Consider the following 27,426-nt stretch of genomic DNA (forward strand, 5'->3'; position numbering starts at 1 on the left):
CATTGAACATAGTAACAAATTTTTATTCACTGGAATTCAATTTGAAATGCACATATAAAGGAAGTCAGCTTTCTAAGAAGTTATGATAACATACATAATAGACATTAAGTCAACAAATAAAACAAACAAAATTTTTAGAAGTCTTCCCAGAATTTCATCTTCCAGACTTTGAGGGGTAGTAGTAGAAATTAATATCCAATTTTTACCAGTCATATTCAGAATTCCTGCTTCCTAGGGTGGAAAAAAGAGAAAAGTATCCTTAAATGAATGTATTTATAATCTTGATGCTTTTCCACTCCATTTAATATTTGCAATATAAAAATGTAGTGATGAAGATATGCTTTCCAGGGATACTCTACACCTATTTGTAACCAAGCAATGAACTCGGGTATCTTTCTCCCACTCATTTTGACCACTTTATGTCATAAACACAAGTTTTTCTCGATGCCTAACTTGCTTTTTATCTAAAAGAAAAAGATCAAGAAACTTTCATAATAACCACTCTCTTGTCATGTTATCAGTAATTTATTTACAAAGTATTCGCAATCATTTATCATTTAATCATTTTTATTTTCATAAAGGTTCCCTTCCTCTAACCTGTACAATTGGTGTTCGCTCCCCCAGGAAACAAGAATTTGGAAACATGAGAAAAGGCAGGTAGTGACAAGTTTTTAAAAAATGATCAACAAAAGGTCTTTTTCATTTCATTAATCATTCTCAAGATCCTCTCATATGTTTTGGTGACTTAAGAAGAAATCAAACATTTAATTTCCTTCACATCTCTGTTTGCCACTCTGTTGGAACATTTTACTAAATGTCTCTGTCAGGCTAGGAACTTGGCATCACTCAAAACCCCTCTTTCAGGGAATGCAAAGGCAAATGAGCTATATTCATAAAGCCTTACCCTGAAGGTCCTATTCAACTTAAAATGAACAACAATGCCTTTAAAAATGGCGATATTTAGATAGTGAAACATTTCATTTCCTATTTTCACTCAAAAATCAAAAAAGCAAGTTAGGTTAGAGAGAAAGGAATATTATGCTTTTGTGTTGTCTTCACCCACTTTGAAGAGCCTTCATCAATTTCTGTAATAACTTGCTCCCTTCCTAGAGAAAGGAATGACTTGTTCCAAGTCAATCACTGGCAAAATACACGCCTAGAATTTTCCCTACATTCAACAATTCCCTTTCCTGTGTTTCAGCAACGAAGGGCAAAAATAATACATGAGTTTACCAAGAGACTTTCCTTCTGGTAGCCTCAAACTTCACCTTGAGTTTCTGCAATGGGCGCTCCTTGGGGCAACTTCTACTCTCTCCAAAAACAGTGAAGTCAGAAGTGAGGGAAGAGTAGACAAGTAATGGGGACAGAGGAGTGGCTACAGAAAAACGCATTTCTCACCTGAATGAATCTCAGGAAGTGGTAAGTAACACGTCCTCAATTTTTTCCTCACTCTGCTCTTGCTAGACCAAAGTACGTTCAGTGCAGGTGGTCTCTTAGCAACCTTGGTTCCTGTGTCAAAAAGCACATTGAAAGGTTTAATTGGACTGCAAGGTAGTGTATGAAGTGGAGGGGCAGGGAACATACATGGCAAAACTCTAAAATTACTTTCAAAAGAAGACAGGAAGGAGATGTTGAAGAGTGGGAAAATGTGATATGTCGATTTCATTTTAAGAGAGAATTATACATTTGAAACACCTGTCTTTGTGGCAGGATACACGTACAATCATTATTTTTAATATCTTAAACTTGCTAATCTTTGCCCATTATGACATAGATAAATTGTGGCATAGTCATATAATAGAATATTATACAATAATGCTAATTAACCTATGGCTACATACGAAAACAGGGAAAATCTTACAATACAATGTTGAATTTTAAAAAACAAGACACCAAAGAAACCACACGGTCTACTTTTATATAAAGTAGAAAACAAAGGCACAGTGCATGATTTGGGGTGTATATGTGGATAGCAGTGAGTAGGTGGTAAATTATTAAGAAAGGGATTGGATACCATGAAACCAGGGCAGTGATGACTAAGAGGGGTACAGGAGCTGTCCACCATGTTTCATTTCTTGTCCAGCATAGTTGTTATATTGGAAACCACTTTTAGCCACTTGTTAAATTGCATGTAGTTTTATGTGCTCTTCTGTATGTACATTTCATAATCAAAATGTTAAAAAATAAAGTCAGAGGGAAATACCTATAAATGTCAACAGTGGTCACCATAGTTAGTTTGAGTAGAAAGACCCTGGGTTCTTTCTTTCTCCCTTGCTATATTTTTCATGTCCTTTCACTTAGAAAGGTGATGCCTGTAGAATCTCAAAAGCAAAAAACACAATCCTATTACTGTTAGTCTTTGTCCTTCATCGTATATTTAAAAGTAAATTATACGACTGTGTTTTTGTCAAACCAATCATCATAACAAATGTGAACAGAGGAAAAGTTAAATTTATCAACATTTTAATAAAAATATATAATTTATATGATCAACAAGCTTAAATTTTTTGCTTAAGACCACACTCCCATCACATTCAAAATGCTCATGAGAAACAGGTACCTGGGTGGTTCTTATTTTGTTCTTCCCCTTGCTTCTAGATCTAAGCTATTGAAAGAACACAAATTTGTATTGTCACACATTTGTAAGCACACATGTATTTATGTGGATTAAAATCACAAGTCTTACAATACTTTGATTTATATTGATGTGTGCTATTTTAATTTATATTAACTCTTAGAATCTTGGTTATCAAGTATCTTTGATTTATATTAATTTATACTATGTTAATTTATATTAATTCTTAGTTAGAATCTTGATTATCAAATGTTTTTTCTCTGGGATTTAATGAACATTTGGGGACTTGGGAGAAGCAGCTATTTAATGGCAGCACTTTTTTAGAAAAAATATTTTCTAGTTTTTTTTAATCAGATAAAGCATGCACTAACTAAAATGACATGAACTTCAATTTTTGTTATGGCATCCTAGATGATTTTGGGCCAACTATATTTTATGTTGAAACTTTACATGATCACAAATAATTTCCCTTCCCATTTCAATGCTTCTACTTCCCTTTTCCCCATTTCTAGAGGCCATTGGGGCCCAGTTTACTATTTTCTAGAATGTTATACTGAAAGTAGAATGGATAATCTCTATCTAGTTTTTGAAACTTTTGTTTTTCCTTTGACTCCATCAAGATTTAGGTCATTATTTATTGGACACTTGTGGCATCTCACAAAGCATGTTACACAGCTGGAAAGTAGCAACAACTCTTAGTTTCCACAAGCTGGATTTCATTGTTTTCCCTGTTCACTTTGCCACCAGTTTGCATGTTCTTGCCTTTGAAACTGGTGCTATCTTGTTTTAAGGTTTTTTTGTTGTTGTTGTTAAGAAAAAGTTTCTTAAATCAATTGTGACTCCTGGGATCACAAGGAGAGTTCATTTTCTAAATGGCTTGCAGAAAAAGAGCAAAACAAATAAGAAAACTGGCTATTACATAAAAGTATTACAAGTTCACCCTTTTTCAATTCTTCTCAACTTTTACTATTTCCCTTTATGAGGTGTAGATTTTGGGTTAAGACAAAGAACAGCACATACTTTGCAAAGACTTTTGCAATCAAAAGAAAAACTTTTCATTGGATTCAAGTTTGTAGTCTTAAACCTATGAGTCACATTTCAAAAATATTTTTGATAAAAATTGTCTAATTCTACTCTTTGTTCCCATCAATATGTATAAGTAAAGATAATATTCACAGAAGTTCCCAGGAGACACATACTGAAAAGTGAGACATTGAAATCTATCCATTTTCACTTAATAGGTCACCTAAGTAATAGGAAAACTACTCTTTTTTGAGTGTCTACTATGTGTCAGGCTGTAATTACACACATCGCAGTACTGGGAGGTGAAGGCCCAGAGTAGCCCAAGGCTGCCAGTATTCTGTGTGGAAGTCTTGACACTAGCCTAGGATTCTACCTTCCAGATTTCACTCTCCTTCAACTTCACTGGTCTATTAATGTTTTTGGTTGGGAGTTACATTAGAAAGGATCTTGCATTGCCATGGAAATGGACTAGACTGAAATGGATGTCCACATAAGTATTAATAGCCTCTCTCCCTCAGTCCTGACTCCTTTCCATAAATGTGAACTGGTTGTTGAACAATGGGATAGATGGTCTCAGCATTACCTCTCTGGGCCTGACAACTCTTAATTTTCCAGAATATCTGTACAACAGTGAAGTGTTATTTTATTCATGTCAAAACAATCTGCCTTCTGTCAGGGGGACATTTCCCAGACTACAACTACAAGTCCACTCTCTACCAATGAGATTAGCTAAAAGTACTTTTTCATTACCTATTTTTGCTCTCTTTTACTACTTAATTTATTCTTTTTGTTTTGTCTTGTGTTTTTGAGACAAGGCCTCTCTGTGTAGTTCAGGCTGGATATAAATCTGTAACCCTCCTGTCTTGGCCTCCAAAGTGCTGAGGATACAGGCATGTACTAACATGCCCAGTTACTCTTGTCTATTATTTTGTGTTTCTAATGACTGGCTGTCTTATACTGGAAAAGTTTCTGCTCCTTAGTCTTTCGAACATGAAGTAGATACAAGGAGAATGCTTCCAAGACATAGTTGAGAGAAGAGTCTAAAATTAAATGGACAAGGTTCAAATCTCACATGGGTCACTTATCATGAGACCTTGGGCAAGTTACATCAACTCTCTGCCTCAGTTAGAACCTCTACAACTTGAGGGTGAGAATTAAATGAGGTAAGACTTGTGCCTAGAAAGTAAACATTTAATAGGTAATGGCAACGATTCTTAATTGTAGTCTAGCACGTTACCTGCTAGCTTCCACTCCTTAAATGAACCATTCCCAGACTATTTAAGCATCTAAACACACAAAACCATCAACTCCCACTCCTCTTTGAGACTCAGTGTTATGTTCCCTATGATGTGTTCTGATCTTCTCAGGCAGAATTTATTTCCCCCTTGTCTGCAACATATCAACAGTTACTGTCTATGTTATAGCTGTTTACCTGAACTACCATAGACAGTTGCTATCTTTCCAGAAGGCGGGGAGGCCTTATCCAACCTGGAGACCAGTGTCTCACAGTCTCTGACACTAAGAATTGACTTAATAGTTGCATTTAAAGCAGAAGCTTTCATGGGAGACTAAAAGTTCACTTTGTTCAAATTACAACATGAAAAACATATATAGACGACTTTTACCAGAAAATACTTTTGAAAATAAAACTCCAAAGTATTATAGTTAATAAAATTTTCCTTTAATTATTTGAAAAATCATATGAAAATTATGTCTTGATGTTTTTGCTTTTTTGTTTGTTTGGGATTTTTTTCCCTTTTAATTGGGCACTGAGTTGTTGGAAGGGAATACACATTTGGGTAGGACCTACAGAGTTTTAGGGTGAGTGTGTCTTGTTGGGATGGCTACTGTTTCTATGGCATAACAGAGATTTGTTCTCTCTAAGGCCTCAAATTCACATGATTCAGGAGTTGAAACTCTTGCATATTCAATGATAAATTTTGTGTGTTCTATAAGTTTCTGAAATTTGAGTTCAAGTTGTGTTTTCTAAACTAATTAAGGTCCCATTACATCCAACCCAAAGCTGAATTATATAAGAAAGGAAAGTCAACACATATCTGAGAAATTTACTTAAGCCTTGCATTAGACATAAGCCTTGCACTAGAGAAAGCTTGTAGGAGAACAAATAAATGGAAAATGACGTTGGCCCTGATTGTTGTGCCTCATTTCATGATTAAGAACTGATTTCCTCTTTCTTGCTAAGAAAAACAATAGTATCAAAAGGTTTGAAGTTGGCAATGGAAATGGTATTTGATCTTTGATAAACTTCTCATTTGACAAATGAGGCCCAGAGAAGTGCAGGGACTTGTTTGAGGTCACAGTTAGTCTTGTCTTGAGCTACACCATAACCACCTTAGCATTTTTTTTACATTTAGAATAAATTGAATTCTGTGTTTTACTATACTAGGCTATTTGAAAACATTCTACCTTCGCCATCTCCCAATTTCTTCGATTCAGGCCAAAGTAAGACCAGAAAGTCCAGAATTAAATCACAAAATGAAAACTGGAAAATTTGCCAGGTCATGGTGACAAGGTAAGCTTGACAAGCAAACTTCAACTGAAAACATGTGTTTTATCACAGATGTTCAGTCAGCAAGCTGGAGTGAAGTGGATTTGGGGCCAGATGGAGCTATTTTTAGCTCCTGGCTCAGGCACTGTTAGCTCTGTAGCCCTGGACAAAACTCTTAATCTCAGATGCTACTTCATCTGGAGAGCACAGATAGTATCATCTGTCTTGCAAGGTACTGAAAGGATTTAATTTGCAACTAATGTTAAGCACCTACCACACATTTTGATTTTATTTATTCTTTTTTCTTTTTTTTAATTTTTCTTTTATTCATATGTGTATACAATGTTTGGGTCATTTCTCCCCCTTTCCCCCACACCCTCCCTTACCTCCCCAGCACCTCCCTCTTCCTCCCTACCCCCTCGCTACCTGGCAAAAACTATTTTGCCCTTATCTTTAATTTACACATTTTGATTTTAATCTCATAAAATCTTATGAGGTAGAATGCTAATACTACTGTTTTCTTAGTTGGAGAGATCAAAGCCCAAAGAGGTTAAAAAAATCTATCCAAGCTCATACATTTAGAAAGAACTGACCAGGGATTTGCTTGGAGATCTTTTTGGTTTCAAAGCCCATAGCCTAGGCATTGCAGTGTTGGTTAAGAATGTAAGCCAAGAGCCCAGCATGCTGTCTGGCACTCAGTAAATACTAATTAGGCAAAGCCTCAAAATCACAAAGTTGGACCCCTGTCTGCAACCCAACTGCAATGAAGAAGGATGAAGTGGCTCAGATGGATGAATAGGAACAATGTGTACCCTACAAGATATAAAGCTCTGGGAAATTGAGGCAGATATATGGACACGTGGGCAACAGAGCAGTGGTTGGGCTGGAAGGACTTAGGAGGTTCGAGCTGATTCACAGGCAATAGAGAGAAGGGGAAGGAGGTCCAGACTGTCAGGAGCCATTGTCTCTCATCTCTCTGACTGGAACTTTTCACACTTTTCTCCACATAAATACTCATTCAATTTCAGCTTTCCCAAGCCATCCAGGGCCATGCTTCAAATGGTTTAAGTGAATGTCCTCACCCTAAATAATGAACTGTTTTTCTACGCATGAACAAGTGTCCTCTTAACCATCTACACCAGGATTTATGATGACTGAGATCTCCAGATTGACAAATAGATTGTCAATAACCTGAAATTATGGGCACTTGACCTTAAGAAATATTCTGGAATCCAAATAATCAAAATGTTATCAATCTTCTTCCAGCCAAGTTTCCAAGCCTCCCCATGAATCACAGCTATAGTGCACTGTTAACAGGACCCAACATAACTGAGGACCAGTTGCACAAGGCTTCTTGAAGGAGCCCAAGACAGTGTTGCCATCCAACAATCACCACTTGGGTGGTATGAAGTAATAGGAATGGGATTGAGAGGTTTATTAGGTTTGTAGGGGGTTTTATCTGCAGAACTCAGCTACCCAAACAAGGTTAAGGAATGGAAGAGAACAGAGAATCTCTGGGCTTGAGTTCTCAAAAGTATTTGGGAAAACCATTTAAACTACCTAGCTGGCCTGCATAATTTCCCTGCTGCCATTTTTAAAAAAATGCTTTTTAGGTATAGAAGTGATTTCTGAAACCAACTGGATGTTCTTCCAAGGCACGTTTAGTTGAGAAAGTAGCTGGCTAAGTAAGAAAGAACACAATTTTCACTTTAAATGAAAGACTATAACCTTCTTTAGAGAAGAAATTATGTTGCCAGCATTTAGTGCAGGACTTAAAAGCAAAGTATGCAATAAAAACAGCATGGTACAGGCACAAAAACAGACATGAAGACCAGTGGAACAGAATAGAGGACCCAAATATGAATCCACACAACTATACCCACCTCATTTTTGACAAAAGTGCCAAAAAGAGAAAAGACAGCCTCTTCAACAAATGTTGCTGGGAAAAGTGGTTACCTGTCTGCAAGAAACTGAAACTAGATCCATGTCTATCCACCCTGTACTAGTATCAACTCAAAATGGATCAAGGACCTGAATATCAGACCTGAAACTCTGAAGTTAGTACAGGAAGGAGCAGGAAACACTCTGGAACTAATAGGTATAGGCAAAGACTTCCTCAATAGAACCCCAGCAGCCCAACAACTAAGAGAAAGGATGGACAAATTGGACCTCATAAAATTAAAAAGCTTCTGCACAACAAAAGAAATGGTCTCTAAACTGAAGAGACCATCCACAGAGTGAGAGAAAATATTTGCCAGCTATACATCAGAAAAGGGACTTACAACCAGAATATACAGGGAACTTAAGAAACTAAACTCTCCTAAAATCAATGAACCAATTAAAAAATGGGCAACTGAATTAAACAGAACTTTCTCAAAAGAAGAAATTCAAATGGCAAAAAAGCACATGAAAAAATGCTCACCATCTCTAGCCATAAAGGAAATGCAAATCAAAACCACACTAAGATTCCACCTCACCCCTGTTAGAATAGCCATCATCAAAAACACCACCAACAACGTGTTGGTGTTGGTGAGGATGTGGGGAAAAAGGAACCCTCGTACACTGCTGGTGGAAATGCAAGCTGGTGCAACCACTCTGGAAAAAAATTTGGAGACTTCTTAAAAATCTAAGCATAGACCTGCCATATAATCCAGCAATCCCACTCCTGGGGATATACCCAAAGGAATGCGACACAGGTTACTCCAGAGGCACCTGCACACCCATGTTTATTGCAGTGCTATTCACAATAGCCAAGTTATAGAAACAACCAAGATGCCCCACTATTGATGAATAGATCAAGAAAATGTGGTACTTGTACACAATGGAATTTTACTCAGCCATGAAAAAGAATGAAATCTTATCATTTGCAAGTAAATGGATGGAACTGGAGAACATCATTCTGAGTGAGGTCAGCCAGGCTCAGAAGACCAAAAATCGAATGTTCTCCCTCATATGCAGACTTTAGATCTAGGGCAAGTGCAGCAATGTGGTTGGATTTGGATCACATGACAAGGGGAGAGCACATACGGGAGATACAGGAACAGGTGGAAAACCTAAAACATGAAAGCATTTATGTCCCCACTCCAGAGGAGCTAATACAGAAAACTTAAAGCAACAGAGGTTATCATGAGAAGGGGATCAGTAACCAGTGTAAAGATCAGTTAGAGACGAATTAACATGGGTCATAACACATGTGTACCCAAAAGCAATGCTAGGAATATTTCTGTATAGCTATTCCTAACTCAACTAGCAAAAACACTTTGTCTTCCTTATTAGTCTTGTGTCTTTTCTTCAACGAAATTAGTGATAAAGGCAGAACAGGACCTGCCTGGAACTGAGGGAGGGAGGGGGAAGAGGGTGGGAGAGGGAAGAAGGGGGGAGAAATGACCCAAACAATGTATGCACATGTGAATAAATGAATAATTAAAAAAAAAAGAAAAATTATTTTAAAAAAAGCAAAGTAGGTGCTCAATAATACTTTTTTTTTTTTGGTAGGGAGGATGAGGTGTGACTTTAAGGTGTTCTTCTACACCTTACACAATCATTACTTAAAATGTGATACCCAATCAGGGGCTCCCAAATCAACATTTCATGACAAAGCCCATTCTGACTCTTACCAGAGTTACTCATAAAAATGACTCCTATTCCCCATCATAGCAACAGCGTATGGGAGCCAGGCACCAGTGGCTAATACCTGGGAGGCTGAGATTGGGAGGACCACAGTCTAGGGAAAAAAGTTTACTAGACCCCCATCTCAACCAACATCTGGGTATGGTTGCACATGCCTGTCACCACAGTTAAAATAAGAGGATCATGGTCCATGCAGGCCAGGGCAAAAGACAAGACCCTATCTTCAAAATAACTGGAGCAAAAAGGGCTAGAGGTGTGGCTCAAGTTCTAGAGGGCCTGGCAAGAACAAGTTCCTGAGTTCAACTACCCCCAAAAGTTTATGGGATCCCCTTACCAGCCTAGCAGTGTATCTTGAACACAGTAGGAATTAAATATATATTTGTATAATGAGAGCTTGTAGAGGAAAACACGAATCTCATTTGTTATCTCCTGAGTTACTGAATAACACTGTGGAAAGCAGGTGCTTTCAGAGACAGCCCTCCCTTCTGTCCTATTCCAGACACATGAATTAGAATCATGTGTCCTCTGAAAGCACAGAAGCACCTAACCAGAAGACAACTGAGCAAGTAAGTTTGTGAAAATAATATTTTATGTTTGAAATTATTTCTAGAGCTTCCCCATCATCAGCTGTAGTCTTAATATCCTAAATTTCTGTATACTATCTTCTAGTCCACCTTCCTATAGCATTTGCAACTATCATTCTAAAATTTATTACATTTCAGGCAGTAAAAGTTCAATATTGTCCCTAATTTAGATTAATGTTTCCCATCAAAGACCACATTTGGAGGCTCTGGACTTAAATTTGAAATAAATGAGAGATGATTAGGAAGAGTCAAGAAAAATTTGAACAAGGGATTTTATGAGCAATGTTAAAATAGTTGTTACTATAATTGGCCACTTCTATACATTATTAATAAATCCCACAGCCCTGTAAAACAGGTTATGATTCTCATTTAACAAATGAGGAAACTGAAGTTTAAAGTAGCTGAGTCCCAGCTTAAGGTGACACAACTTGTAAGTGGTCCAAAGCAGGAAACTTCACCAGACCCACATCTGCCTCTTTCCAGTTCACTGCAACACCTCTCTTACACATTTTATCCAGAAGTGTGATGCATGTTCAGGAACTGAATGTATGTAACCAACACAAAAAGCTATGTTAATCTATGGTCCTGAAGAGGGATTGAAGTGTCAGGTTTCAGCTCAGCTCAGAAGGACCAAAAGCATTTGCCTTTCTTGACTTCAGGATCCCCTTTGCCAGGCAGAAAATACAGTGACCTACTTTTCAGGACTTTCAGAAGCAACCATTATAAAGAAGGTTGCAAAGACAAAAACCTTTGGCTACAAAACAGGGAAGCAATGGCCCTATGCAACAAGACAGTGCTCTCTCTAGAACATGGAAAAATAACAAGCACCCACATCTCCTCTCCAACTCTACCTACATTTACTTTCTCTTTGAAATCAATGGAATTCTATATGGAGAGGAAACACAGGGAGACAAGGGTATCAAGCTACAGCCACAGGGCTAGGTCAAGTAATTATTAACAGCATTATTAATCCTTTGCTTCTTCTGCCTTTATTTAGCCCAAAAGAAGTAGGATTCTAATTAATTAATTTCTTTTATAATCAGCCTTATAAAACTTGGAGAGAGGTTGAAGTGTAGGAAATGAAACTAGGCTTTATGAATTTCAACAAGTTTTACACTACTATCTTCTCCTTCTACCAGAAGTGAACCAGAACCATACTAAACCTTCCTTCTACATCAACATCTTAAAATGCGATGGTTTTTAAAAAAAAAAAAAAAGACCACTTACTGTTCAGGGGATCAATAAGCAAAATCCAAGGGAATGATCTCTGTCTTTCTCATGAAAAACACCATATGCTCTTGGTGGATCGGGAGCTCACTAGGCTGTTATTAATAACTGGCTTAGAGCTTTGTGAAGAAACATGAGCCAGAATGTCACGGGAGGAGGCAAGTGGAAAGGAATTGACAGACACAGGTGGAATAAATTACAGCAAAAATATACCTTCATGGGAGCTCAAATAAGCCACACAGAGGGGTTTCACTCCTCTACACAAACAGGTCCTTATGTTAAGTGTTCTAAGAGTTAATCAAACAACAATATCCTTAATATTGAAAACACTAGGATTTATTTAATGTTATATTATGCTTTGCTCTTCTGAACACTCACTTTCCATGGATATCTGAACCTTTTCAAATTTCTACATTTAACATTTATTCAAAGTCCCTTGTTTTCAAAACACATGAGTCTATTATCAATTTTTTGTTTACCTGTGAACATATCAGTCTCTCTCCCTTCAGGATCCCCAAACAACTCCTGGGAAAGTATAAGCAGGTGTGAGAGGGGAATGGATCTTGGGATGGTACCATACATAAAAAGGAACCATTGAATTGATGTGGTAAAAATGGGGAGTGTAATCATGACCTGGCTTCTGGTTTGGAGTGACTCTCTTCTTTTGAAAAGCAATTATTTCATAAATTTCCAGACCCTGCCTCTACTACACACATAATTGACATCACATTGTTCAGATCATTAACAGTGTGTCTTTAGACCTAAATTAAACACTGGCATTATCTGGAGTGTTAAAAGAAAACTGACAAACAAAAGTGACTGAAGTACATAAAGGTGCATTGTTTATTTTTGAATGGAGAAGTGCAGGTTAAATTGCTTCATTCTTAAGCTTCCAGTTGTCTGTTACCCTAACTCAAGCAAGATCACAATTCTTTTTACAAACAAAATGCTTTTTCAACTAAACACTGTGGTGAGTGGAGAGGACAACTCCATAGAAGCGTCAAAGGGTGAGTGTTATTCTGCTAGGCGGTTGTTAAGAGAAACATAACAAGCAGGCACTAGTTAGATAGGTAGGTGAGAGGGAGCAGAGTAGGTACAGGGAATTTAATTTTTAATATTATTTTCATACTCTGATTAGTTCAAAGATTTTGATTATGCACAGTTGTGTGTGGTTAATGATGGGATATGTTTTGAGAAGTGAGATGTAAGATGATCCTGCCACTGTGAAAAAAGCATAGATTATACTTTCACAAAGCTAGATGCTATAGGTCTGTCACTAGGCATGGCCTCAAAATGTTTGAGTAAACCTTGCCTCTAACCCATTTTTGTTGCAAGGGGGTGGTTTAATTTCTTAAACTTCAAAAAGGGTTGTAGTTAAAACCTGCTGTTGGATATCAGAATTTAAAAAATAAACAACTTTGTATGGAATTTTGAATTAAACCTATTTTCAACTATTTCCCCCAATATCATTTAAAGAAGATTTTTGTTACGAAGCAGAACTGAGCTTGATAAATATGCATTGAATCAAAGAATCAGCAAACTAAGGAAACTAAGCAAATCCTCAAGTAACAAAATTCAAGAACCAACACACTCCCTTCTCATGAGTCCACGGCCCCTCAGAAGGAAGCATTCATCAGAGTCAGACTCTTGGCTTCGCACCTCCCCTGACAGCAATGTTAGGGTTGGAAGATCTTGCTTAAGTATCTCTTCACAGAAATGCCCAGGACTCCAGGTAAGGGAAGCTTTGTTTGAGAAGAGAGACCGGCTTATTGCAAGAAGTCGACAGGCAATATTGAACTGAAGAGCTACCCTTCAGCAAAAATATTTATCAGGAAACCAACTTCTTGTCTTTAATCAGCCCAGTATGTTTTAAAGAGAGGAGAATGTCTTTGGGATGATGGGGGGTTGGGGGAAGGAAGTGATGAAGAACAGTAATGTAAAGCTGTTGCCAATGTCTCTGCCCTGTCTAGCTTAAATTTGGCCCAGTTATAATTTCTGTGTAAGGTCGGGGAACTTGTGTGGCTGATACAAGGGTCAACCTCAGAGGGGGAGAGTTCTGCTCAGTGTTTGGAACTGACAAATATGTCATCACATTTCCAGTGTGGTGACCTGATAAGAATGAAGCATATAAGTAACTCTTAATAAATGAAACCACTCCACAGGAGATTATATAAAACTCAAGTTCTCACTCTTTTTTTTTTTTAATGAGACAGGATCTCACCATGTAGCTCAGGCTGGGCTAGAATTCAGGCTGATCTTGAACTCATTATCCAAGGACTGGGATTACAGTCATGCATCACCACATTCGGACTAGTACTTAAAAATTTCTGAAAGGCAATATTACATATTTCGGCTGCAGCATTCACACAACACTACTGTCAGAAAAATTAAGTAATTTTTGAAGAATGCAAATTGTCTTATTTGCATTTCCAGAAAATGAATACTAAAAAGTAAAAAACAGATAATGATAATTGTGACAATCTTAGCACTAGAAAATCATTGAATATAGGAATATATAACAATTCTCACTCATTGAGGACATAACTCAGTTCTAGTCCCTCTTCTAAGAGCTTCACATGTAGTAAAAAATTCATCCTCACACAACTCAATGAGGAATAAGACTCAGAGTGGTTATGCAATCAATCCAAGGATACAGGTGGCAGAGCCAGTATTGGAAATCAGGCATTCTGGTCCTTAAGTCGTGCTCTTAACCATATGCTCTCAAAATATGCAGGAGTATCTACAGCAAAAGCATGTTTTGATGCTAAAATGGGAGGAAGAGAGAGAGGAGGGAGGGACGGAGGGAGGAAGAATGAGAAGGAGAGAGTGGGGGAGGAAGGGATGGATGAGAGAGAGAGGGATGGAGGAATCACACCTAGTGTCAACTGAACTATGTATTCTGGTCTCCCCATACCCAGATTTGACAAGAGGGAAAATCCTGGAGAAGTGAAATTCTCAGAAATTGATTAAATTAGGTCAAAATAAATGAGTGCTGGAATGAGTTCAAAATGGATGAACTTTCCTTCAGAGGCATAAACACACTGATCCTTGAGTTTATAGAGAATTCCATTTCCTTCATTCAAAAACAAAGAAACAAAGTATAACTTAGGGTATGGGCTCATAAATACTCCAGTTCAAACCCGAGTTTGAAATGTATTTTCCCCCAGCCTTTGAAGGAACTCTCGCTGCATAAAGAAGACCCATAAGATGAACAACTTTTGCTTTATCCAAATGGCAATAAAACTTACTTAACGATTGAAGATCTTAATGCCAGTTTAAAACAACTGCTTTCCAACAGCACAGGGAGAGTAAGTGACATTAAATAGCACTTGCTTCTTAATTTCTTTACAAATCAAATCACTCCTTTTTCCCTTCAAGATGTTATACTTCTATCTTCAGTAACTATCAGTTCTGGATAGCTGGGCCAATTGAATTTCTTTAGTTCCCAGAAAACCAAGGACTTCTTTTCTAATGAAAGTATAGGATATGAAGACAGAATTCCTCAGATTTAAGAAAATGACTAGAAATCTGGGAACCCGTAGAATTTGATAAAACCTTTGCTCTAATTTAGACTTTAGCCCAATTGGATCAACAAAGTCTACCTTTATGGAGAGGTTAGAAGAAGAGTAAAGAAGACTGAAGGTTTCCTGTCCCCTGTATTTCTCTACCTTTAGTTTTATAAATCATTTAGTTTAACAGCCAAGTCTACAGGTATGATGGGCCCCTTAGAGCAAAAGCTCAGAGTATCACAAGTGGGCTGCCCACACAAGTACAAAAGTTTGTATCTAACTATCCTTAAGTACTGACCTAGGGCTAGAGAAACAAGAGGATAGAAGGCACTGCAAATGTCTGATGTGGTCAGCAGGACACAAATACCGTCAGAGGGTTGACCTCTCAACCTGTATCTCACCTTGATTTATGTCCTGCCATGCTGCCCAACTTGGGGGTGTCGAATGTATCTCCTGAAAGGCTTCCATGATGAGTCACAAACATCCAGTACAGAGACACACTAGCAATTTAAAAAGTACCTGACAGTTAAATCTTATATGTCCACAAATGGAAAAACCACAGAAAAATAAAGCCTATGTTGTCCTCTTACTAATCTAGGCCTTCACCACAGGGATACTCATGGGTGTCTCACTCTGATAGTTGGTTAAACGTAGAGTATTTTTTCAGAAGCTTCATTATCAATGTAACTTCTTCAGGACTCCCAAGCTATGTGAATTCACCCCTATCCTATATGGCTCCAAAGTTCCAAACACAATGACAACATTAACCCCCGACTAAACAATTAGAAACCCATGGCCTTTCCCAAGTAAAAGTTCCCTCTCCTCACCCCCCCATCCCCACCAGTAATCTATGGAAACGTGTAGGTAGGAATAAAAGAGAGAACATTTTCTTGGCTCCAACTTTATCAGGATGTCAATCATTCCAAACCAGTTGCCCAGGGTTCACAACTCGTAAACCTAAAAACTTACACTCATTCAGTTTAGAGCAACTTCTTGCCATGTTTCTCATTTTGAAATCTTCCCCACAAGCTTCATTCTAGGCTCTTGACACTTCTCATGGATCTGGCTTAGATTCTCAGGGGTATAGCTATTTCCAAGAATTAAAAACATTTTTTCAAAAAAGGAAATAATCATAGTACCATTATCCTAGCAAGTAATGAAATCAACAATAAACTTTAATAAGTAATATCCAGGGATATTTAATATCTAATATTCAATATAATTTCCCCCAGCCCAGACATCCTTGGTCAAAAAGGTGCTGAATTAAGCATAAAGAAAGACAGGCTTCTTTGCTTCTGAAAGCATATTCTTCCTGTACAAACAAACACATGAGTAACTCAGGTACCTCTCCTGACAAGGCTCACAGCATTCCTTTCTCTCCAATCTGAACCAATCCATAGGCCCTCTCTGTTCCTATATCCCCCAACAGCATCTGAGACATTTTGGGACGACTGAAATGGCTATTGCCTGAAAATCCTTAAGTCTGTCAGACCTGCCTCGCAATGGATACACCTACCTTGTTCCCATGTTTTTTCCCCATTAAGTGGCTAAGATCACATGTTCTAGAGCCACACTGTTTGGCCTCGTCACTTACTGCATGATCCAGGCAAGTTAAATTTTGTGACGCACAGTTCAGTGGAATGTGATGAGGGATAGCCAATTTAGTCTAGACTGCCTAATGACAAGGACAGCTGAGAGGAAAAGATCACCCAGTAAAGCTTCTCAGGCCCCCTTGTAATGTCCCTGCTTCTGCAGGTGAACTTTTGGCCTCTTGTTCTGGCTGACAGTTAGGATCATGGAGAGGATATAAAACTGAATGCAAAAACCAGGCTGCCTGAGAAAGACGATTAGGCTCAGAGGTGAGTGTGCGCAAGTCTAAACAACATCCTTGTACTTGGCACATGAGACCCTTCCCACAGGAGCAGCTCCCTCAGCTATCCTGAGACTCTCAAGGGAGTCTTGCCCAACTGCTTATCCTTTGTCATGTCATATCTAAAGCCAAGCTTGTTCTGAGTCTGCAATTGTGCTTGGGGTTTGAGCTTCCCAAAATAAATCACTTTTCCCACTGTAACCACTGCACTTACAAGGGGACCTCCATCACCCAAATCCTTTAACAAAGGATCCTCTGCTAACCTCGTGGGCCCAGAGGTATGCTAGAACCACTCAAGCCAACCATTAAATTTCCAGGAATACTGTTAAACACAGACATTTAAATAGAAATTAAGTCATATAGAATTATAATTTAAAAGGTTATATTAAAAACAAAAATAATAAATACACCAAACATTCTACTTCCTGATTATTTTACTACTTTTTACTTTTATCATGCTCTCAAGGTTATTTATATTAAGCTTATCTGCACGGTAGAAAAACTGTATTACATGTTATTGCATCTTCTCTGTCCAAGTTTAGTGACTTTACATTGGTGGCTTAAAATCATTTGTGGTAGGAATATTCACACCATAAAAATTGGCAAGCAATACAAATCAGGCTCTTCTCCCAGAAAGGACTGTTAAACACATGTGAACACACTGTTAACTGAATCGTCTCCATAACTCTAGACCTATGAGCACATCCTCAACTTGGCCTGCTGAAACCATCCTATATACTCAGTTTGGGTAGGTACAGAGCAACTTAGATGGCTAAAAGAACCCAGGAACACTTTAGTCCTATAATATTTTGACCCATCTTGAAAGATTGATTTACCAAGGTCCCTTGTGTGTCTGCATCCCACTTTCTTATCATTAGCTGGACTCGTGCTAGGAACTTCTGACACAGGCTTCACTCCAAACTGGGCTTCAATTTTCACCTCCCCTTCCCACATGTACACACAAGCACTAGCCATGTCAAACTTCCCTCATTCTTCATATAGCTTGTGCAAGAGGATCACAAACTCAAGAGCAGGTGCCCTTTCCTCCCTGGATCAGCTCCAGCCGACTGTGCAACAGAGGCCTTGTTGCTATCTTATTAGTTTCCAGAAAAATTAGAAATCTAGATTTTTATTATATTTTTTATTAGGATATATTCGTTATACATGGGGGAATTCATAGTGACAATTCCAATTAGACTTATATCGTACATTGGTTATCTCACTCCCATCATTTCTCCCCCTCAGCCTCCTCCCCACCACACTTAAAGCAATTGAAAGGTTTCTTTTACTATTTGGTATATGAAGTCCATCAACCATTTACCCTCACCTTAATCTCCTTCATTCACCCTCCCCCGCTCCCATTAGTACCCCATCCACACACACTATGTATTTTACAGTCCTGTCTTTCATTATTAATATTAAGTTGATGTTCAAAAAGGTTTCTCAGTGTATCCCCTCTGTGAGTATACTTTACTTTGGTCCGTTCAATCCCTTCCGTTACTCTCCCTTACCCCTCTACCTCCCACCCCCCAGTTTTCAGTAGCTTTCAGTACACATCCTTACATCCTCTACCTTCACAGATACTATGTTTCAGGATATTACTGATGCTCTATCATTCTCTTTTCCTTTTCCTCTTTCCCCCCAAGTTCCATAGAATAGTTCCACTGTATAGACATGCTCTACATATGAACTTGCATATGATCATATTTGTTTTTGTGTATATGTTTATCTTTTGGATCTATCTTCCACATATGAGAGGAAACATGCAGCCTTTTGTCTTTCTGAGCTTGATTTACTTTACTTAACATGATGTCCTCCAAATACATCTAGATTTTTAAATGTAAAAATCTCCTGCATTTTAAGTTAAAAATTGTTTCAAATTTTCATAAACACTTCAAGCTAAACCAAATGATGGTGAGATATTTAACAGCAGACCACCTATAGCAGACCTAGTATAATGCATTATATCTCAAGACCCAGTTGATTTCACACAGATCATCGTGCACCTTGTTGGCACCTCCCTGCACCCCCACAATGAGGAATGGGGCAGCCACTCGTGGTTTAGTTGCCTTAGGCTTTTACAAAAGCCTCTTAAATACAACCTGGAAAACTTAATGTGGAGGGTCATTTTCCCAAGGGTTATTAGGGGAATCTAAGGGACAGCAACCCTGTCCTCTGATAGGACAATTCTAAAGCAGGTTCTGGGTTCTTCCTTGGGAATATCTAGTGAGTTGAGCTCAAGTTGCCACATTGTAACCAACCAGCTCTTTCACTAGTTCACTCCCTCCACTGATTCTTCTTCCCAGATTCACCTTTCAAATCAACTTCCTGCACCCAAGTCCTTGTCTCAGAATTTGTTTTCATGGAACCCAAACATTAAGTTTGATGGAGGCCCTTATATATTCCAGTTTTTACCCATGTTCCTTGGGTCCTAAAAATTCTTCATCTAAATCCAACTGTTCTTCAAGAATTTGCCTTAAGATCAATTCCTTTGGAAGTTCTGACCCTTTCTTTGTTCCACTGCTGTAGGGTCCCCCTGTGTAATTCCCCAATCACAACACTTGCAGCAATTCTTAAACTGTAAGCTCCAAAAGAGAAGGAACTGCAGTTTTCTCCCTCCTTACTGCATTCCCAGTTCTGGGCACAATGGCTGATATAACTGGTGTTTTTGAAGTGTTTGTAGAATGACTGAAATGACAATGGAAATAGTGAAGGTGTAATACAAAGAACTTTACTCTCTTTTAAGTTTTAACACTAATATGTTCATTTGATCCTAAAGAGCTCATTCCTGTTTTACAGGTGAGGAAATGGGATTGAGTAAAATGACAAGCCTCATAGTCAACATTAAGATTGCCACAATAGGTCCCTGAGGTTACTAGTTTCTCAACAGTGGTCTACCAGAGCATAGGCAGAGCCATTTGGTGGGGAGGAAGAGTCGGTCAGCTAGGCTTAACTTAAACTTAGCAGTTGCCTTTTAATGTCTCTCCAGTACATTTAAGGAGCAGAAACCTAAATCCACAAAGGACATAAAACAAGTTATTTAAAATTTTGGATATTGTATTTTTTGTCTCTAATGTTCAAATTGGGTCTCTTGTATATTGTTTTTTTCTCATCTCATACTTCAATTCTCCCTGGTTGAACTCATAGAGGATGTTTATAATACCTGTTGTAACATACTTATCTACCTATTATATCATCTGTTTCACTTCTGATTCTGGGTTTCCCTTTTTGTTTCAAGGTGAAAAAATTTACGATTAATCACTAAAATCTCTGTTTGGGCAATTAGTTAATGAAAATTGGATTAAATTATTACAGATTGAGCCCCACTGATATGAAAATCTGAAATGCTCAAAATTCCAAAGCATTCTGAACAATATAATTTCACAAGTGGAAAATTCCATTGTTTCATGCACAAAATTAAAATATCATAGAAAATTACCTTCAGGTTATGTGTATAAGGTATATTGAAACATAAGTGAATTTTGTGTTTAGACTTGGATACTATTCCAAGGTATCTCATGATGCATATGCAAATATTCCAAAATCTGAACAAATCAGAAATCTGAAATACTTTTGGTTCCAGGCACTTTGGATAATGAATACTCAATCTGTGATAGGATTTTAGAAAGTAAGATTTTTGGAAAAAAGATTTAAATATATTTACTTCAACAGCACTCAATGCAATATAAAATTATGAGTGATAAGACAGAAAACTCCAAGGGACAGGCATACAATCTTCCTTCCATGTCAATAGACAAATCAGGCAGAAACCATAATTTACCTTGAACTAACCTTTTCCACAATTCCTAAAGAGAATGTTAAAAAGTTTGAACCCAGATTCGACATTAGTGACTGAATACAATTCATTTCCACAAGTTAAAAAAAAACTGAATAGCCTGTACATTAAAGCAAGTTTAGTTACAAACAAAAAAATGATCTAAACCAACCATTACAACTTTGGAAACACCATGGGGACACATAGCTTTTAAGATATTAAGAGAAAAAAAATGCACTTACAGCTTTAAATTTACTTATTTGTTGTTAGTACACTTTATATCTTGTTTTGTTCAAACTACTTCAATATGAGGACGGCTATCTCCATCATACGGAAAACTCGATTTGGTGGTGAAATCAAGACTTGAATTCAAAGGTCCTAAGCAGTTTCCTGGTCACTATTTTTGCCAAGTTACCATTAATGGCTAGTTGTTATGGGCCATTTGACATTTGGTTATTTCAATTCACAAAATTTAAACTTCATTGTATTAACTAAATCTATAAAATGTAATCCTCCTTAAGCTAGAGTGAATCATATCACTCAAGATATATTTACTTTTATAAAGGACTTAGCATTACATGCTTTGTACTCATATCACAAATGGGTTCCTGAAGACTATATTTCTGAGAGAATCTTGCTGAATATTGTGCCTTTCCCCCCGAAATTGAGGTAAAACACAACTGTCAAACCTATGCTCTTCCAAAATATAAAACATCACCCCAAATATTTTTTCTTCCTAAATGAATGCATGTGGAGTCCATGTCCTATTGCTTTTAGGACTACAGTGTACTTTGATGCCATTTTCTTATTTTGTCAAAGCAGACAAATGTTATTCTACAGGCAGTGATCTTGAACCCAGACTTTTAAGTAAGTGGCCCAGTGAAAAGAACTGGTACTCAGACCAGAAGGGATCCTAAAGCATGTTTCCTACAAAGTAGGAAGAGAAAACCATATTGTTGGATTTAAACGTTTAAGAATAAGCTAATACACTAATTGTTATGTTCAAAGCCTGAACATATATATATGGTCATGTATCAGTTAGACAGTGAAATGATATCCTGAGAAGTTCATTAAGAAGTTTTGTTGTGTTAACATCATAGAGTATGCTTACACAGAACTGGGTCAGGCACTCGATGTGATCACTTGACGTAATCCAGAGACTCAGTAAATACAAGATGTGTTCAGTTGCTGCTGGTGTAACTTGGCACACTGTTTTATAGTAAACTTTTCTATAAGTAGAAGTGCACTCAAAAATGATAAAAATATATAAACTAGTACCAGTCATTTATTATGTTATATTTGTACATGATTGGCAGCACAAGGTTATTTACACCAGTACCACACAAGAAATGCAATACACTATGTTGACAGCTATGATGTCACTAGGTGATAGGAATTTTTCAGCTCCATTGGAATCTTACGGGACCACCATCATCCATGCAGCCCATTGTCAACTGAAATATATGTGGCACATGTCTGTGTATGATATGTGCTTATATATATAACATTTTGGGAATGTAGCTTTCCTTTCCATTTCATAATCTCCTAGGTTTACTGTTTTAAATTGAAATACAGCACAGAACCAGAACAGTGCCCAAATTGTAAGTGTACACCTCAATGGATTATTTTCAAAAGCTCAATATATCCAGGTAGCCAACACTTTGATTAAGAAAGAAAAATACTCCAGCCTCTTTTACACTGTCTTCCCGAGTTTACTTTTTGGGGCAGTCTTTAAAGTTTAGAAGCTAAGTTGAATGTCTGTTAAGAGCAACAGGGAAACAATGTTTTCCAACTCAAAGAAAGAGATAAGGTTTATGGCTCAAGCGGTACATTTTAAAAAATTATCTTTATTTAGGTTTCTGATTCAGCACATGTATCAAAGACTAATCAACATAAAGTAAATAAGACATTAATTGGAAGTCTTACATTTCTCTAAACTCCGACCAAGAATGTCAAGATTGCCACTATTACCAGAACTCCAACCTAGTCAAGCTGTAGACAAGCTATCATGAACAACATACAGTGTGCACAGATATGCAGAGGCAAAAGGCATGCTAGCATTTGGTTCTCCTCTTTTCCTTGTTAACATTCTGTTTGACAGTCCACTTTTGCTTTTCAGGCTAAGTTCCAAATAAAGTCCAAAGAAGACTCAAGGTCCATACGATCAGACACTCTTCCAGAGGAATGTATTCTTAACCTGTTGTGCCTGCAAGTTTGTTTTTGTTAGGAGGAAGTTCAGATCAAGATGTACAATACAATCTAGATGACAGTGCAGACTAAGTCAAACACTAAAGTTGAGCAGTAACCGAGTTAAGGCATGAATGCATACACGCACACGTGCACACGCACACACACACACACACAGCACCCATGCTTATCACGAACGTAGGATTCCTTCAAACGCCTAACAAGAGGCAACCTGGGCATGGCAGTTAATCACAACTGCTGAGCATTCTGGAAAATGCTCCCCAAAACTTTATGCTAGCATGTTTTATCAAGGAAAAAACAAAAGAAAAAAAATTAAAAATCATAAACCTAAAAACCCCTTAATCTCTCCTAAAAGGCCCTTGAGCATGGAACTCTTGTAGCAGCATCAATGGCTGGCTCTTCAATAATTTGGATATAAAAGTTTGTTTTACTATGTATTTCTTTGGTAGTCGTCACTACAAAGTTTTCAGTGTTGGTTATCTATATAAGACAAGAACTAGACAGAAGATCAAGTTACAGAGATTTCTTCTGTACTGATAAAAATGTTAAGCTCTCATAGCACGAGTTACTATGCTTTTTCTTGCCTTATTGGGTACCCTCTAACAGCAAGGCTTCGTGCAGGGACAGTTCATGTCTACCTAACAAAGGGAGATAGATACATATGCTATTTTCCTATAATTGAACAATCAACAAAAATTCACATTATCAATTATTTCTGGTCAAATCAGTCAGAAGCCAATTACAAAGGCACAGCAGCACTTGGTGTCAAAGCCACATTCTGGTCACACCTTCATTCCATGGTTGCTAGCCAGTATCTCAGGAGCTCAAAATTTAAAACTCCTTCCAATCAACAAAGGAGTAAGTTTAATTTCCATCACCTGCCGAATTTCTAGAATTCCCTCTAGAATGCCAGCATGCTTGATGAGAGAAAGCAGTTCAGAGCCCAGAGGCATCAGGTATTAGGAAGGAAATTTGGTTTTGTTTAAAGGCATGGTAATCTGGCAACAGAGTACTTTTATCCTATTAGCAGCACAGTGGTAGCCAAGGGTCTCTGTCAGCAAGACAGGAAATGAAGCTACTGAGCTACTGTTGCTCTCACCTGCCTGCAGGATGGCTACTCATTTTACAAAGACCTTTAGGGATCAATCCAGGGTTAGCCTGGGGGAGTAGGAAACAGAATGTCAGGTACCAAATTCAGCCCCCATGAGAAGAGTCCAACCTAGGTAAGTCAGTTTCCCATGAGCGAGGGGGGTCCTACCTCTGTGGGCTCTAACCAGTCCTTGGTGGCTAAGAAATTGCCAAGAAATTGTCCTACGAGGTACTGCCCAAGCATTGCAGGCTCTACCTGGGGTCATGAAACCCTTTAAAATGACATGAAACATCAAAAAATTCAAAATAGTAGTGTTTGTTCTATCAGTTCTAAACATCTGCAGGGAGAGGCAACTAGATTTATGTTGAAAAAGTGCTGTGCAAGGAGCTGTGTTTTATCTTGAAGTGAAATGATGAGTCTAGGGGAACCAGCAGTGCATTTCTGCAGAAGTCTGAATGTCAAGAACCTATCTCTAAAAGGCATTTATCAGGAACTGTCTGCTCACTCCAAGTGCTTCTTCATTCACCATATGGCAATGTTTTAACTCTTGTGCTTTCAGGAGGTAACAAAATTGGCAGAAAACTGAGGGAAGATCATTACATTGTGGACTTTCTTGTGTGAGTACAAGACACAGTCCAACAGCACTGAAATCTACAATCTCATAAAAGATTCTTGTAAACATATACCATATTTCTCTTATAAGAAAAACCAAGAACTGTACCGTGAAGGCAAAACTTGTTTGCCTAGTCTCAGAATTCCTCGGAACGATAATGTACCAGGAGGTCAGTGAGCAGTTGGAGAAATCCCCAGGTTTGACATGGCCCAGTGTGATATTGAAAACCTAAAGCCTCAATAATAAATGCCAAACTTCTTCCTCATGTGTGAGAACTGCACTATGATTATGTATATTACATACACATTATAAATAAAATGTTTATAGATTGATAATTTCTTTCTAGTAATTGAGGATGATGTTCTCAGTTTGGGGATGGAGGAAGAAGAGGTGAAAAAATCCTATTGTTGCTTTTACTCTCAAGTTTTTAAAATGCTAGTCAAACACTATTATCCAATAACACTTTTTTTTTCATTCTGTTAACTCTTAAATATGCATTCGAAGGCAAAAATGGAGGTTTCTATACTATACAATATTAAATATCTACAATGTCATGGTTCCTTATTTTTAGGAGTGTGTTCAATAAGGAGTTAGCTATTAGAGATGGTTGTCACAAAAACATGAACTCTTAAAAATTACTGATAAATTAATTTTCAGTTCTCTGATTATATCCAACAGATACATGTTCTCATCATAAAATATACATTCTCTAGTAAGTTATTTTCATCCACAGCATATATAAATATGCAAACACAGGTGGTAAAAATCACTTTACTACCAAAGTACAAAACAGTAACTACTGAAAAACAAAAAGATGTTGCAAGTATTAAGAAAAGAGTGACTCACAGTGTTCCACTCCAGAGTGAAACCAAAGGATTTACTTGTGCTAAATGAATGGAAATAATGTATTCAGAATATACTTCTTTGTACACTGCACTTCCTTATACTGGGCAAAATAAGCAGTCATCAATACTAATGTACTACTTTCCTCTACACTTCTTTTCTGCCAAGCAATACAGTATTCTGTGGCCATTATGCCAAAGTATAATGTCTACTTCAAATTGTATCATCTAATAGCATTTTGCACCTTTAAAATGTTTGTTCGAACTCTATTTCAGGAGAACATGAATAAAGACTGGAAGGAGAAATCACACTGGTTCTGTTAAAATCACGCTGCCCTCTGCAGAAATCGAAGAGCACATTCTAAATCAGCCATCGAAACCACTGGTAGTGGAACATTTACCAACTTATGTTAGAGGAGCCAGTTTAGATGGACTAACATTAGGATAAAAGGAAGAATCACATCTTAATACGCAGTAGTTATCCATCCCATGTATGTGGAGAAGAGACAGCCATGTGATTCATTACTTTAGGCTACCTGTTTTACCAGAGACATGGATGTCAATTTACACTAAAAATAACCTGTAAAAAGTGTATCTGTAGAAAGCTCTATTAAATGGTATATATATTTTGGGCACTGATTCATCCAACTTCCCATTCTACACTGAAAGTTAGATTTTCAAAGGTCTGAATTGTAGTGCTGAAATCTTGGTATGTTTGGTAAACACCACTGTAATTGGAGAAGGGGGATAAAACAGCTCAATAATTTTCTGCAAATTCATGGAAAAAAATATAAAAAAGATATCCCTTTTTATTTTACAAACCTAAAAACCAAGAAAATGAAGCTCTGGGGCCAAGCAAAAATTGCACACTGCTGCTGTACTACCAAATACCAAATAGCAAATGTTCCAGCCAGGGAATGGACATACATGTAGATTCAAGTAAAACACTGATGGGATAAGTCGTCTGGTTAGTGTTGCTGACCCACAACACTGGCTGCGTTTCCAACAAACATTTACAACACAATGAATAGTGAAGCCTAGATAACCTCAGTGCAAATAAGTCAGATCCAAATATGCCAGGGAAGGAAGCCTTTGGCGTTGAGTAGACGGCTCCATTGGATGAGTCCCAACTTGAAATTCAGACTAAGCACATGCATTAAGGCTGGGAGGAGGGGTGCACCGAATGTTGCGAAGGGGTGGGCTGCGAGGTGGCTGCCGAGGAGACTGCAGGTTGCATGGGTGGTGGAGGTGGAGGCGGTGGTGGCTGGACTGGGGTCTGTGTGTTGGGAGACGGAGGTGGCGTGGGCCGTTTGAATTTGTCAGGACTGTTGCTTCTCCTTGGTGAAGGCCTCTGTTGGGACGACAAGGAAGAGTAGGTCAGCTTGGGTCACCTGCTTATTTCCAACACAGCCCCACTCATGGCTGAGGCTAATGAGCACTTGCTAGCAAAAATAAGAAAGCAGTGATTTCCTTCTTTATTTCTTGCAGTTCCTGAACTAGTTGCAAAAACTTACACTAGGTAGTTTTTATACCTACAAAATTACTAAATCTTGTATTGGAAAACTACTGGACTTGGGCCCTTTAGTGAAAGTTATAAGATTAAAAAACAGCTGTGAGATCATCCCCTTAAATGTTTACTGCCAGCTGGGTGCTCCCAATTTCTTCTATTATGTACCTCATGCAAGTTTTCCACATCTTGAAGATTACAGCTCAACACAAAAGTCTACCAACTGGTAAAACAGCTTCACAAATAGTTTAATTTCAAAGACGGTTTTTCTTTGAAATATTCTCTTATTGGAAATACCCTTAATTCTTTCCAATTCTTTCATCCTAATAGCTAAATAGCTGCTCTATTTAGTCAGCTATGCAGCCAAGTCTAAAGAAAAAAAAAAAAAACTCACCTGAATGAAGTTCTAGAATAAGATGAACCTAAGCTTCCTTCTAATTCTAGGACAGAAAATTCTAAGTAAA

The 27,426-nt window shown here is 37.8% G+C and overlaps 2 protein-coding genes and 1 long non-coding RNA gene across 4 annotated transcripts in view; all 3 read right to left on the bottom strand.

The window, feature by feature from the left end:
- Positions 1-2: 2 nt before the first annotated feature.
- Mrln (myoregulin) lies at positions 3-11,698 on the bottom strand. Of its 2 annotated transcripts, XM_020181750.2 has the most exons (3): positions 11,549-11,698; positions 1,399-1,509; positions 3-231 (listed from the first exon to the last, which is right to left on the bottom strand). In XM_020181750.2, exon 3 carries the CDS (start codon positions 211-213, stop codon positions 73-75), a length of 141 nt encoding a protein of 46 aa, XP_020037339.1. In that variant the 5' UTR covers positions 214-231; positions 1,399-1,509; positions 11,549-11,698; the 3' UTR covers positions 3-72. The 2 variants fall into 2 exon arrangements, with proteins under 2 accessions (XP_020037339.1, XP_020037340.1); XM_020181751.2 differs by lacking the exons at positions 1,399-1,509; positions 11,549-11,698 and adding an exon at positions 1,234-1,377.
- Positions 11,699-15,457: 3,759 nt separating this feature from the next.
- Positions 15,458-17,261, bottom strand: LOC141424796 (uncharacterized). Its single transcript, XR_012449709.1, has 3 exons — positions 16,403-17,261; positions 16,027-16,144; positions 15,458-15,557 (listed from the first exon to the last, which is right to left on the bottom strand). It is a non-coding gene; the product is annotated as an uncharacterized lncRNA (long non-coding RNA).
- A 5,268-nt stretch (positions 17,262-22,529) lies between these two features.
- Ccdc6 (coiled-coil domain containing 6) overlaps positions 22,530-27,426 on the bottom strand; it is a 107,067-nt gene continuing 102,170 nt past the window's right edge. Inside the window, exon 9 of the mRNA XM_020181754.2 lies at positions 22,530-26,806. Coding sequence (XP_020037343.1) covers positions 26,612-26,806 — 195 coding nt within the window. The 3' untranslated portion in view covers positions 22,530-26,611. The remainder of the gene's footprint in view (positions 26,807-27,426) is intronic.

This window comes from Castor canadensis, chromosome 7 (genome assembly GCF_047511655.1).
Source record: "Castor canadensis chromosome 7, mCasCan1.hap1v2, whole genome shotgun sequence".
Classification (NCBI taxonomy): domain Eukaryota; kingdom Metazoa; phylum Chordata; class Mammalia; order Rodentia; family Castoridae; genus Castor; species Castor canadensis.